The sequence below is a fragment of the Oryctolagus cuniculus genome, chromosome 2, assembly GCF_964237555.1.
Source record: "Oryctolagus cuniculus chromosome 2, mOryCun1.1, whole genome shotgun sequence".
Lineage (NCBI taxonomy): Eukaryota > Metazoa > Chordata > Mammalia > Lagomorpha > Leporidae > Oryctolagus > Oryctolagus cuniculus.
Genome location: NC_091433.1, coordinates 171,498,225 through 171,513,135, shown reverse-complemented (window position 1 = coordinate 171,513,135; position 14,911 = coordinate 171,498,225). Strand labels below are relative to the sequence as shown.

Below are 14,911 nucleotides of genomic sequence, written 5' to 3'. Positions count from 1 at the left end.
GGAGGATGAAGGTGGTATGGGTTCCTTTCTGCTCTCACTGCATTCCACCTGCCCACTCCCAGCCCAGCCCTGCCCCCAACTCCTAACTTCAGCAGATAACCAGGTCCCCAAGCTTCCTCACCTCCAGGGAGGTGATATTCCCAAGCCTACAGCAGGGATACCAGGAAATGGTCCATCTGCTATCTTTTGCCAAAAGCCAGTGCTTGCCGAGAGTATAAATGGCCCAAACAGTGAAGAGAAAGAGAACAAGAAAAGGAGGAGAAAGGGAGGCAGGCAGTCCTGAGACTGAGTGATGGGCGTGCCCAAGAGACATGGGCGTGCTGTAGCCCCAGAGAGGCCTCCCGGGAGCCCACGAGTCCACGACAGCTGGGTCAGCGACGGCACAGCTGTGACCGTGATGGCTGCAAGACTATAGGTTTTTCCCACGTTACCTGGAATGGGTGAAGCCTCCTGCATCCTTGTGAAGCCACAAGCAGAGGAGAAATGCCCACGCCAATGGGAGAACAAGAACTGGGAATTGAATTTAACACAAAGAAAGCAAGAAACATGGCACTGGCTGTAGACTGCACGGGATGAAGGATGCCTCCCACCAGCACTGTGGGAGCGGGGGCATCGCCTGGCGCAGGGCTCCTCACACGCTCACTGCAGCCACAGCAGCGGGGGGCCTCGGGAAGATGCAAGTGTTCAATCAGCAGGTCTGGGACGGCCTGAGATTCTGCACTCCCTGCAAGCTTGCAGGCGGCACCAGCACCCCTGGCCCGTGACCTGCCCTTTGAAAAGCAAAGCTCTATAGGTCAGGGTTTAGCAAAGTTGGTCTATACAAAGGGACAAACAGTGAAAGCTTCAGTTTTGCAGGCTGTCGGGTCTCCACCAGGATTCTTCAATTCTGCCGTAGCAGAGCAAAAGCAGCCAAGACCATTTGCAAAGGAATGGGTGTGACTGTGCTCCCCTGAAACTGTTTATCGACACTAAGACTAGAATGTTTTGCCATTTTCATGTGTCGTGAAATACTGTTTTTCTCTGAGTGCTCCTCTTCCTAACCAATTACACATATACAAACTATCCCTAGCCAGTGGTTGAAGCGAGGGCTGGGCTGAGCTGGAGGGCTGAGCTCTGGTCTGGGCGTGCAGGACAGGACACAGCCCACACAGGCATCGCTGGCTGCGCAGGAGCAGTGGGCTGCTCAGTTAGCCTGTGCTCCATCCTGAAGAAGGTTTTCCTTTCCTGTTAGCCTTCCAACAGCGACATGCTCTTCAAACAGCAGACGCTTTGGGGACAAGTGGATCCCCGGCAAATGCTTCTTCAGAAACCACGAAAATGACTTGAAAAGACCGTCCTAAATCCTTCTCCTCCTAATAAGAGGCCCTGTGGAATAGCAGGCTCCTATTTTCGTGAAACAGCTTTAAGGAGGAGATTAAACTTCAGCCCGAGTTTCCTGAGCTAACAGGAGAGTGACGTGATCGGGAAGAAATTCAAGCTTGCAGAACCGCTCCTGGGAAAGGCAAAGGCTGCCATCTCCAACTTTACCCCCAACACACACACACACACACACACACACACACCCCGGGGCCTCCAGGGCACTTCTCTCCAGCCCCTCGGCCTCACGTGCCACTTGGACTCCAAAGAAAAAGGCCTCTGTCCATCTGGCAATCCCTCCTGCTATTAAACGGCCATCCCCAGCGACGTGGTTCTTTCTGGTAATCACTGCAACGCGTCTTCCAGTCCAAGGACACGGAGCTCTAGACAGAAGTGGCCAGTGGCCAGCAAAGAGCCACGGTTCCTTGCTCCATTGCTCCCTCAGAATCTGCCCTGGGCGCTGGGGGCAAAACTCGAGCTCCAGCAAATCCACATGGCTCCTGCACCTTGTTCAGGACACACAGCAGTGCCCTGGATGAGTTTTCCAGATGAACAAATCTGCTCCAGTGACCTGGTGCAGGTCAGCTGACACACTCCGTCTCCCCACATTTGACGGGCACTCCAAGAGGAAGATTCCTTCCAGGAGCTCACCTATCTTTCTTGCTTGCCCAACAGCCTGGACCCACCATCCTAAGGCTTGTCCTAGGAGCTATGTTGACCTGACCAAGTGCTGGACTTTTGGAAACCTTAAATTCACTTACTGGCAAAATGAGGATAATCAATACATTATCCAGGGATAACACTCAAACGAGAAAAATTAAGCCATGGGCATGGCTCAGACACTATTCAGAGAGGTACACAGTCCAGCTAAATCTCAGCCTGCCCACGTCGGGGGTGGTTGTGAAGAAGGATGTAACTCAGGGACAGCCCCTCGCATCTTTCCTACAAGTCAGCCACATGGTCCCCTCCCCTGGAAACCTCTGCTTTCTGTGTGGACTCCTGGCATTTAATGGAGGCCGCCAACAAGTTGCTCCCTTAGCACTCCACTGTGCACACACTGTGTTCCAAGGTCACGATCAGAGCTGCTCCTCACTCCTGCTGGGCCAGACTTCTCTCTCCAGACATCCTGGCAAGCTCCCAGGGGCCCCTCCAAATCAGGCTGCCCACAGAACCCAGAACCACCATGGGCAGGAAAGCAGCTGGCACATCACGCTCCTGTGGACACACAGTCAGCCTGCGTGGAGGAGGGGGAGGGCAATGCAGGCACGGGAAGTGCCCAAATGCCCATTCCCATCCTCCTTGAACCCAGGATGACCAGGATCACGTCTCAAAAGGCCACAGGCCAACCCAATGGGTCAGTTCTTTGGCAATGAACTCCAGCACCAGGTTGACAGGAACAGCCTGCGACCTCAGTCCCTCCCTTTGTGCGGGCCAGAGAGAGCTGTACCCAGCCTTTCCATAGCCCCTTCGTCTCCCCTGCGCGGACAGCCTACACCTGACACTCTGCATGTGTCAGCCCTCTCAGACCCCGTCTGAGAACAGAAAGAAACAAGAAGATTCCATTTCAGCTCAATAAACAAATATGCTTCACCTGATGGCAGAAAACGGGAGGTCTCGGCACAGAAAGGGAAGGAAGGAAATTGTACATTCCAAAAAGGGATAAATGTGAAAAGGGGAAACCATCATAAATGTAGCTGATTTGCAGTTAATAGCAGGTATTTGTTTTGGGCGCTAATAATCTAATTAGCAGTCAATCCAATGCATCCCCTGTTATCAGCTGATCCATAATTACTGCTCCACGCTGAGTATTTTCCCGGCTCCTGATAGTTTTCAACTCCTCAGCACAAACAACCACATAATCGGTGTTATTATGCTAGATACAGGACGATTCCTCTGATTCCTCTCTCTCAGGGGCAATGCTGGGGAATTTTTAGCCATAGACTACAGTGACTAATTCCTCACTGTCCTGTCTTTAATCAGGCTGAGGGATTCCTAAAAACACCTTCACACATCCTGGGGCTAGCGCTGTGGGGCAGGGTGCTAAGCCACTCCCTGCAGTACCAGCATCCCATCCGGGCACCTGTTCCAGTCAAGTCCTGGCTGCTCCACTTCCCATTCGGCTCCCTGCTAAGCGCCTGGGAAAGCAGCCGAGGATGGACCAAGCGCTTGGGCCCCTGAGCCCACATGGGGGAACTGGAAGAAGCTCCCGGCTTGAACCTGGCGCAGCCCTACAGCCCTGGTGGTTGTGGCCTCTGGGAGAATGAACCAGCAGATAGAAAATCAATATCTCTCTTGCTCTCCCCTTCCCTCTGTGTGTAAGCGCTTGGGCCCCTGAGCCCACATGGGAGAACTGGAAGAAGCTCCCAGCTTTAACCTGGCGCAGCCCTACAGCCCTGGTGGTTGTGGCCTCTGGGAGAATGAACCAGCAGATAGAAAATCAATCTCTCTCTTGCTCTCCCCTTCCCTCTGTGTGTAACTCTGCCTTTCAAATAAATTCATTTCATATATGAAAACCCCTTCATACCCTCAAGAAGGGTGTGCCCTTTGTGGGGTGTCCTCTTTTTTAAGAGGAGCAGAGACACTGCCAGCCGTCTGTAACAGGACACTGTTCACAAGGGCATGGAAGAGTTGGGAAAGCCCAATATATTTCTCCTTGAAAATGCTGTAAAGTCTCCCCCTTGAATATTCCTTTAAAATGCCTCATCCTGGAGGATGATCAGAAGCTCTGATACAAAACTACTGCATTCAACAGTTTCTGATCTAAACAAGATGTATATAATTCTGGGAAACAGAACAAACAGAGCCTCAGAAGCTGGTTGCTAAGGGGAAAACACATTCCAAGTTCTCACTTTCAGAGACCAGAGCCAATGTGACTGTGGAGGGAGGAGGCTTGGGGTGAGCATGGTGAAGTGGGGAGAAGGGGGGTGCTCTGTGATTTGGAACCTATACCTCTGCTCTCTCATGAGCCAAGCGCCCTCGGGGAAGTCACTTAACTTCCCAAGCCTGGTGATCCTCTCCTGAAAAACAAAGCTACCACTGCAGGCCCCGCAGGGATGTCAGGAAGAGGGGGTGATGGGCACAGAAAGTAGCTGGCATCTACTGGGGACTCAGACTTGCTTCTCTGGAATGCAAAAAGACCCTTAGTTTTGTATGAGCCAGTAGCTGACGCCACGGAATTCCATTCTCTGTACTTCGGCCTCTACCTCTTACCTACAAACATTGATTTCAGCCTGGATGTCCGACGAGCAACTACATCAGCCAAAGACCCACTTGCATTTTCCCAAATGCTCTCCTCTTGCACTCTCCCCAGGGAGCCCCTGTCTTCCTACAATCTGCCAACGAAAGGGCTAATGCCCAGCAACATAGCTGGCTGGCTGGCTGCTGCCTGCACCACACCGCTTGTTAAATGTCTCCTGGCTATAAAAGGGAGTAAGATTTGGGAAATTGCAAAGTCAGACCGAGGCCTTTCTCCAAAGACTCTCTTATTCAGGAAACAGAAACCAGTGGCTATAAAGAGAATGGCGATGAGCAGGCTCAGCTCCTCAATGAGGTGCTAAAAGATCAACTCACACTCCTGCCGCACACTGGGTTCAGATTTTTCTGCCTGAACTTTTTATTGACGTGGAATATGCCAAGAGAAAAAGACATACCCAGGGCACTTCACAGGGTAAATACACCTGCGTAATGAGCACCAGCTCCCCTTGCAACCTGCCAGTCACTAGCCCCCACCACGAGTGACCACAGAGCTAGGAGTTGTAGCACCGCGGGTTAGCTCTCTCTGTTCTCAGACTTTGTATGGATGAGATTTCTCAGCCCTCTGGCCAAATGTGACCTGTCACCTGCCTTAGCACACCCTGAAAAACCTGAGTGGATCTTACATTTCTAAATACTTGAGAAAAATAATTCCAGGGCCGGCTCCGCAGCTCAATAGGCTAATCCTCTGCCTGCGACACCGGCACACCGGGTTCTAGTCCCGGTCGGGGTGCTGGATTCTGTCCCAGTCACTCCTCTTCCTGTCCAGCTCTCTGCTGTGGAGTGCAGTGGAGGATGGCCCAAGTCCTTGGGCCCTGCACTCGCATGGGAGACCAGGAGAAACACCTGGCTCCTGGCTTCGGATCAGCGTGGTGCGCCGGCCGCAGTGGCCATTGGAGGGTGAACCAACGGCAAAGGAAGACCTTTCTCTCTGTCTCTCTCTCTCACTGTCCATTCTGCCTGTCAAAAAAAAAAAAAAAAAAAAGAAGAAGAAGAAGAAAGAAAAAAGAAAAAGAATTCCAGAAGAAGAAGACTACTCCATGGGATGTGTAAAATATATGAAATTTATGGTGTGGTGGCCCTAGATAAAGTTTTATGGGAACACAGCCCCAGATGCTGGTTTGCATATTGTTTTTCACACTTCACCTGCACAGTCTGGCTACAGCAGAGGCCACACAACCTAAAACAATGAAAGTATTTGTTACCTGACCATTTACCAAAAGAATAAAAATAAAAAGCTTGCCAACTCCAGTGAAGTACGAGATGTTTACTGAAATACACACGTGTTTCTGTTGGGTCTGTGTCTAGCTGGGATGCCGCAGGGTCACGGGAACACACATCTATTCAGCTTCAGTAAACACTGCCAAGACGTTTTCCAGAAAAATACTCTGTTTTAAGGGGAAAGCTACAATCTGGAGCAGAACTCATAATCTCAGGTTTAAGAGAGGCAGATAAACCTACAGAGAGTGCATCAGACCCAGAACTGAGCAAATAACAAGTAAACCATCAGGACCTCCAGGTAGAGCGGGCGCCTGTGAGCTCCCTTAGTTTACATTTATCCACATCCTTACCACCACACACAGTCTTCGAATGCAGCACCCTTCAAGGCTGTCATGTTCAGAAGAAACAGACAAGAACAAAAAAGCCATGCTCCTGCTCAGGACCCTGGCGTACGGCACCAACTTTATCATTGAGACCACGCAACAACAGCATCGCCAGGCACCCTTGGGTGGCTTACCCAAACTGCAGACACAATACCTGGAAAGACATTGGCAGCCACCCAACTTCATGCTTTCCTAAGTATGAGCATATCTGGGAGACAACCATATCACACACCAACCCCTAAACCAGCCTCCGTGTGGGCAGAACCAGCTCCCAGGTAAGATCAAGCAGCCATCCCAGGGCCTTCCAGGCTAACAGCAAGAGACACAGAAGCAGGGTGCCCTTTGCATTAATGACAGTAGGAGGATCTAATGAGATGCTGGGCATCTCGTAAAGCCACTTCCTTGAAGCCCTGCCTCCTGCACCTGCTCTGTGTTTGGTTCTTTAAAAACAATGTTTTTCCTCTCAAGAGGGAATGACTTCTCATTATGGAAGAACCGCCCTCATCACAACATGGTTTCTGTCTAACTTCCACAATCCTTGGGACCTCGGACTTGGAGCAGCCCCACGAATGATAGCGCTGGCCCATGAGGGAGGCAGCTGGGGAATGAGGACTTGCGGCATCAGAACAGACCCCGTACTCCACGTGGGGACTCGGAGGGGAATGACACGGAGGGGCCTCTCTCCACTTCTCAGGCCACCAAGTCTATGACATCAGCCCTGGCATCTTCCCACACAGAAAGGGCTGAAGGTGGGCCGACCCTAGCTCTCCTGGAGGACAGTCCGAAGTCCTCCTTGCCCTCCCCTGCTCCTAAGGGAGGCTCTGCACTTCCCTCCCTCAGCTCCCTTGCACGGGTGGGAAAGCAATGCTGGTGTTTAATCACAGGCAGGGCCACATCCCTCGACAAGAGCACTAACTTCTGTCCACAAGAAAGCACACATATGACATACACCTGTGTATTTAATGTTCCCCAGGCCGAAGAATCTAACCAGAAGTGGAGCATGGCCGTGCTAGAAACAGCAGGTGCTTCACAAAGATTGAGCTCCAGCCCACTGGTTGGTTCAGTGACCTTGCCAAAGTATCCTCCCCTTTAAACCTCCATCCATTGTACTTCAGTAAAGGAAGAAATAACATCCACCTCATGCTTGCAATACGGGTCAAATATGGCATTTGTGAATAGACGCTTTGTAAGCTGTAAACGCTACACCAAGTGGTAGAGGGAAAGAAGCCGCTCCTTGTCCTCCTGGTCCTGATTTGCCTTCTAATGAGGGGAGCCTTCCAGCAGTGCCCCCTCAGATGAAGACTGCCTGCCACCATACGGACCTCAGTCAACTCAGCACCCAGCTGGCAGCTGTCAATGGGCCATCTATTAATAGCCAATTATCTGGGTGGCTTAATTAATCCATTGCACCACATGCTCTGATCTCCCCAAGATGCTCCCCCCACCTAAAAAAAGTGGGCCTGAAATACAGAACCAGCTAATTTTTCAGTAGCCATCAAGGAATTTGGCATCCGTAGGCTTGAGTGTTGCAGCCGTGAGTGATGGGTGCATAAATATTGATTGCACCAGTCTATATGGCTGGGGGGGTGAGGGAGGGACATGAATGATTCGAGTGCTCTCAGAGGAATAAGAAAGGCTGCATAAATCTTCAGCCCAGAATGCTGGAGAAGAAAATCCTAACTTTGAAACCTTCATGAGGACAGGGACAAGGGACAGGCAGCCCCTTTGCAAAGAGCTTGTCAACGTGAAGTGGTCACACCAGCTCTCCGGAGGCTTCCTGTTCTCGTGGGTCCCGGAATGAGATACAAATTGGATTTCAGCAGCAGGATCCTTAGGAAGAAGGCAGCTGGGTTCATGGTCTCTTCATCAGGGCATATCCCATTCCCATGGCGGGAAAATGTGAGTGTGTCCTGTTGGCCTGCACTTGCTGTGAAAGATCTCTGTAGCACTTATGGTGGAGAATTTAATTGTTTTTTTTAAGTGCCTAATCTTGTCTCCAGGAAATGGCATGCAGGAGAGGCCCTGTGCTTGCTGTCAACCTTGTGCACGAGGCCCCTTACTCCATGCCTTGGGGGCTCATGCTGATAAAAAGTGCCCAAGCAACACGCTCAGAGTGCCCGGACAGCAATTTTCTGCCTTGACAAAGAACTGCCTTTGTGTCCAGACCATCATCCTGCATCTCCAGCAACCAGCGAGGCAGGTTGCTCCTGACCTTGGAGCCTGCAGGGACCTGCTGGGCTCCTGCAGAGCAGAGGACAGGCCACTGGCTGCTGCTGGCCCCCAGACTTCTCCCTAGGGCTCCTGACCCGGGACCCTGCAGCTCTTTGCTCATTAATACATTAGCTTTCCAAGAGGCTTGAATAAAAGAGGGAGAAGGAAGAATGGGGAGAAGGGAGAAGGCAGACAGAACAGCAGGCGAGGACTCCCCAGAGAGTGCAGACTGTCTCACCCCACAGAGACCTCTTCCTCCCTGTCCCCCAGCAGTCTCCCAGTGCTTGGTACTCCTGTAAGGGCAGCAGCTGCCCCGAGAGTCAGATCAGGTCCTTGTCCTTGAAATACCAAATTATCCAAGCCTGCAAACTCCCAGAGCTCCTGCAGAACTCCCCCAGGGTACCAGAGCGTGAGTGTGTGCCTGTGCGAATGTGTACGTGTGCAAATGCAAATGCGTGCAGGGGTGCACATGTGGGTTTGTGAGTGCACGTGTGCAAGGGTGTGCTCCTGCAAGTGTGTATTTCCTTTCTTACTTCCCATTTCAGGCCTCGGAGACTCACTTATTTTTCAGTTAATCTAGCGTTTCTAGTAGAATAATGAAGAGATAAGTAACAGACACAGGGTAATGGAGGCAGAATTACCGAGAGCCATACCGTCTTCCTCGGAGATGCTCTAAGCCAACCCGGAACAGCTGAGGCTGCAGGCTGGCAGGTGGGAGACGGGCCCTGCAGTTCCCATTGCACAGAAGGCTGTGGCAGGAGAAGAGGGGTCCCAGTCAGCTCCAGACAGAAAGGCATCCCCCGGCTGCAGTGTTTGTAAGAAATGCTCCAGGAAAACATGCCTGGGAGCTCCAGGCAGAGGACCCGACTCTGTGACCTGACTCCAGGCACAGCGAGCATCCCTGCGGGCCACGCGAGAAGGATGCTTGCCACCCAGCTTGGGGCAACTCCAGCCAGTGGGAAGAGCCCACAGCCAGCTGCGGAGGGCACGGGGCACGGCCAGACCCACTGCTCCACACAGATGGCGGCACTGTCACTCAGGCTCTAGGGGCTGGGTGTACAAAAGCCACCGCAGGGTTCAGGTTCCCCAGTGAGAGAGGCGCTGGGGCTGCATCCCGGCTTTCTAATGCAGATTATTCTCCAAAAATGTGCCAAGGATGCTGAGATGCTCCGGAAAGGCCACAAAACCATGAACACCAGCAATCAAACAAGGGCACGCGCCTTCAAAACTGGCTCTGGGAGCCTGAGCAGACCCCTTGGGAAATTGAGGGAGGGGGCGATGTGGATGTGGGGTGCAGGCCAAGGAGGAGAATCAAAGCCAGGAACATTGGGCTGGGAAGAACTCCTTGCTCCGGCATCAGACACCGGCGGCTGCTTCTGCCCCGAATGACCTTTGATGAGTGGAAGTTGGCACTGTTAACACTACCAACAGACGAACAGCCCTGGAAAGGGCCAGGTTCCTGGATTTGAGCAGCGGTTTCTAAGATTTGTTTCCGAAAACCCCAGGCCATGTACAGGAATAAGAAGGAAGGAGAAAGGGCTGACTCCAGGAGAATCCCCCAGAACTGAGACCCCAGCTGCACCTGCTAGGGCAGCACTCGTGAGCTGGGCCGTGGGCAGTCCCGTCATCTACTGGGTATTGAGCACCACAGTCCAGATTCTGTGTAAGTCCTTGGGCCTCCAGCCAAGCCAGGGTGGGCCAAAAATGACCCAGGATGAATTTCCTACCAGCCTGCTGGGGTAGAAGCTCAGGATTGAAATTTTAAAAACTTTGTTGAGGGGTCGGTGCTAAGGCACAATGGGTTAAGCTGTGGCCTGCAGTGCCGGCATCCCATATGGGTGAGAGTTCATGTCCCAGTTACTCCACTTCTGATCCAGCTCTCTATTAATGTGCCTGGGAAAGCAGTGGAAGATTACCCAAGAGCTTGGGCCCCTGCACCCATGTGGGAGACCTAGAAGAAGCTCCTGGCTCCTGGCTTCAGCTTGGCCCAGCTCCAGCCATTGCAGCCATTTAAGGAGTGAACAAGTGGATGAAAGATATGGAAGATATCTCCCCCAACCTCTCACCCCATAACTCTTCCTTTCAAATAAGAAAATCTAAAAAACAAACAAAAATTTTGCTGATACCTAGAAAGCGAAGACATGCGATTTCTTGAAGATCTGAGATTTCCACCTGCAGCTTCCATACGTCTCTGCCCCTCCCAGGAACTGCTGCAGGAGCAAAGCAACACTCTGGGCCCCCAGGTACCACCACCCACAATGTCTGCTCCATGGAACAGCCTTAGAGTGAAAACCAGCACAGCACCTGGCACCGGCCAGCATCTGGAAGGATGGGCATACATCTGGTAATGGGCTGCCCATATGGGTTGTGCCAGGATCAAAAGTCCCCGGATGGAGGGAGCCCAGTATGCACACACCGAGCATCAGTAGATTAAGGGTCGCTCTCGAAAATTCCTGACTATTTTAAATGGGAGAAATTATCTACTAAACGGGGAACAAAATAGCAGTGTTATATACTTTGGTGGTATGCAAATCTTACAGAAAGACAAGTTATTTACTAATCGTGTTTGCTATATTCCTGGTACAATACTGGCACATTTATATGGGCCTGAGGCACTTTATTCAAAGCCTTTCCATTTCCAATCCTTTCCCCCAAAATTACCCTCAGGCCTAAATTTCTTTTGCTTTTACTAAGCTCTGAGCCCCTGGATTAAATTTGATTTCTTGGAAATAAGACAAATATGCTGTTGCTTTTAAAAAAATCTATAACTAATTGTATAATTCTGCCAATGATAAACAACTGATTGGGGAGAAAGGAAGCAACATTTTTTTCAAGGCCTTTTTTAGTAGTGTTTATCATTAAAACACAGTTTGAATTAGAACATCAAATGCGTAACATGATTTTCAATTAGAAACTACAGTTTTGCGGAATAATTTGTGGGGAGGGGGGAAAGAACCAAATCAATACTAAAAAGTCAAATTTAAAGAAATCTTTACTTGATCTATTAATAGAATCAACCCTTCTTGAAACTAAGGGGGGAAAAATCCGGTGGAATTTGCAAGACCTGGAATGCAAAGGCCTTCCCTCTCACACCTGGATTGCAACCCAGCAGGCATGGGTTCCATTGGATCAGGCCCGCTTTGGAGATGCCCACAGAATTGCAACCCCTGCAATGAAGCCACGATGGAGGTTCTGCGAGCCGTCCAAGTGCCGGCCACAGGCAGTCAGGTTTGCGAACCACTGTGATCCTTCGGACATGCCCTGCAAATATCCTACACTCCTCAGTCCCGGGGAACAACACTATTCTGGTGCTAAGAAGGAATCCCTCCACCTCTCTCCTCAGATACACACACACTAAGGCACAGAGGAGCATTCAGCTACCGTACACAAACGCAGTCACCAAGACACGCAATACCAGTAGGCAGATACGGGTGACAGACACGAAGGAGGAAACGCCAACAAAAACAAGGGCACCTCAACACGAGAGGCATTAAGAGCTTCAAGTCCATGGACTTCGTGGTTATGGAAGGAGTCGGGAAAAGGAAATCGAAATGACTAAGTGTGACGACAGAGCAAGTGGCCCGCCCTGGCTCCAGGCCCCTGACATGAGACCACCGCCCCAGCCTCCAGAATCACTCACGTGCTCACAGTCCCGCCCCTGTGCCCCCTGCTCCAGCCAAAGGCACGGCCACCACACTCAGACCTCACACGGAGCCTGGCGCACAGCTGCCCATGCCCAGAGGGATGAGCTGCAGGGACAGAAGCAGCAGGAAGGAACGGCTCTCCTGTCCAGATCCCAGGTGTAGAGCGAGAATAAGTGAGCTTAAGGCAATGAAGTTCAACGCAAAACAGAGAAAGTTCATGTCCCTGCAGCACCATTAACTGCTTCACAAGGAGCAGAACCACCCAGGGGAAGGGAAACGCTCTCCCCGTCTGTGGGCCAGGATGCGGTGATTGGGGCACTGATCAGGTGCTGTAGAGCCTGACCTCACCCCCTCCCTGCTCAATGCCACCTGGCTTGACCTGCACACACCTCCCAGCCCCATCCCTGCAGCCTGCCCATGCTGTGTGCTCCGACTGTGCCAAACTCACACAACGTGCTGTGTCATTCCTCTGAGCCCACAGCTAACCTCTACCCGGGAGGCCCCCTGACCCAACAAACCTGTTCCTACTCATCTCAGTTCTGCTACCTCCTCCTCCCCCTACTCCCCACGAAGCACCCCAGCTCCCACCACACCCAGGGCACTGAACCATCTTGGTCCACAGATGAGCAAATCCTCTTCCCCCCAAGACAGCAAGCTCTGCATCCCTGGCACCATAGCACCTGGTACACAGAAGGTGCTAAATAAGTGCTGGTTGCAATCAACTGAACCTTGGTGATATTCCAAAACACAAGTGCCAGAGGACAGAGAAGAGGATCTTGAGAGACGACTTGATGCGGTGGACAGATCCCAAGTGCAGAGGTCTGAGTGACCTGTGTCCTAGTCTGGACACAGGAACTAAGGAACTCATGTGGCCATGAGGAAGAAAGCACCTACTGGGTGCTGGCATGTGGCGGGCCCTCTGTGCTGCACTGACTGGCGACCACACACACACACACACACACACACGGGTGCGCATGTACCCACGTGTTTGTCGTGGGCCCCTCCAGGGCCTTGTCCCAGCCCCTCCAGAACCTCTCTGGAACACTATCCATTGTCCAACGGGCCAGCAAATAACACCCTCTCCCCCACCACCAGGCCTCCTTCTGTGCCTCCCCCCCTCCCCCCCCACAAAGTCTGTTCCAGGAGGGGGCAGAGGAGCGGGGCTCTGAGTGAGAAAGCAAGGGTGACCTGAAGGGGGCAGTTTCTGGTTGCAGCAGATGAACCAGGGGGCAGGACTCCAAAAAGCCACTTGGATTCCCAGTTCCCCAACTACCCACCAGGGCCCAGGCGTCTCTCTGGAGGGGCTCCTAACTGGCGTTCCGGGAACATTCAACTTCCAGTGCAGCTTGAGAGGTCGGCTACAGACCCCCTGGGCCGAGGCGCTGGGGGCTACTTGGCACTCGCCGGCGCCACTCACGGCGCTCGCGGCGCACCTCCCACCCCACACCCCGCCCCTGGAGCTCCGGCCTGCCCTGGTCCGGCCTGGCAGCTGCGGGAAGGAGGTCACGGCCGCCAGACTTCGCTCTCGCGCGCGCGGGCATCTGCACCGGCCCGCCGGGCCACCCGCCCCAACCGCCGGCGACTCTCTGGCGGCGTCCGCGCACCGCCAGCCCCCGGGAGGCTCGCCAACAGCGCCCCTTCCGCCCCGGGACCCGCAGCGCGCCGCTCAAGTTGGGAGCCCCGCTCCGCCCGCACCCACCGCCCACCCCAACGGCCACTCCGGCTCGGGCTCGCGGCGGGCCCGCAGACGCCCCCGAGCTTCCTACAGCCCAGGCACGCCGCCTCCGCGCCTGCTACCTGCTCGCAGCACCCGGACCCCCGCCCTGGTGTCCTGGAAGCCCGCACTCCTGGCGCGCACGCTGCACGCCCTGCCCGCTAAGCCACTGCCCCGCGCCCGGCGCGTAGCCAAACCGCGTACCTTGGGGGTCTGCACTTCAGTTCCCGGAGGTGCCTCCAACTTCCTCTGGGTGACCCAGAACAGCAGCACGGTGATCCAGAACACCCCGAAGATCGGCAGCGCCAGGCGGCGAGTCAGGCGCCGCATGGTCCCCTTCGCCGGCTCCTCTCCGCCGCGCTACGTCCCTGGGGCACCCCCAGGCGGTCAGGGGCGGCGGGGCAGGAGTCCGGCAGAGCGCCCCGCGCTGGGGGAGCGCTGGCGACCGCAACTGGCGGAGAGCGGCGGGATCCCGCAAGGCGCCCTCCCCCGCCCTCTTCGGAGAAAGGCGAGCCGGTGCTGGGGGCTCGGGGCGGCCCCGAGACGCGGCAGGAGAGGGCCGGGGGCCAGCCGAGCCGGGCACCCTCTCCAGCCAGCTGGAGGAGCCCGGCGGCCGCCGAGATGCTCCGCACGCAGCCGCCGCCGAGAGGGAAACGGACTCGAGCAGCGGGGAGGGCGGGATCCGAGGCTGTGCCCGGCACCCCGGGAGCTGCACGAGGGAGGAGGGAGCGAGGGGGAGGGCGGGCCCGACAGACACACCGACTCGGAGGGAGCCGGGCGGCGGCGAGCCGGGCTCTGCGAGGGGGCGCTACTGCCGCCCGCCGACCGCGGCGCCGAGCCCGGAGCGCAGCTCCCAGGCCGTCCCGTGTTGGGGCGAGCAGGGCACAGCGCACCTGGGTTGGCCGCTTACCCCCTGCAACCCGCCGGCACTCAGGCGGGCGCGGCTCTTCCTGGGGGCACTTTTCTCACCCATAGCGGGGTGGGGGCTGCACGTGGGGCGCACACCCGGCTCCCGTCCTCTTCCCGGAGCCAGGCTGGGACGGTGGGGCGCTGGCAGGGCTGCTGCCTGAGTCAGGTTCCAGCCAACTCTCCAGGGCGTTTTTCTGTCTGCCTGCAGGTGCCTGGCAACT

The 14,911-nt window shown here is 54.3% G+C and overlaps 1 protein-coding gene across 2 annotated transcripts in view; it reads right to left on the bottom strand.

Moving 5' to 3' along the window:
- The window catches only part of GALNT14 (polypeptide N-acetylgalactosaminyltransferase 14), a 203,852-nt gene extending 189,182 nt beyond the window's left edge, over positions 1-14,670 (bottom strand). Inside the window, exons 1-2 of one of the 2 annotated variants that reach the window (XM_070069718.1) lie at positions 13,986-14,670; positions 9,077-9,172 (exon numbers count right to left, since the gene is read on the bottom strand). In XM_070069718.1, the coding sequence (XP_069925819.1) occupies positions 9,077-9,172; positions 13,986-14,111 (222 nt within the window). In that variant the 5' untranslated portion in view covers positions 14,112-14,670. The remainder of the gene's footprint in view (positions 1-9,076; positions 9,173-13,985) is intronic. The other variant, XM_002709933.5, reaches the window with a different exon arrangement.
- Between the last annotated feature and the right edge of the window lie 241 nt (positions 14,671-14,911).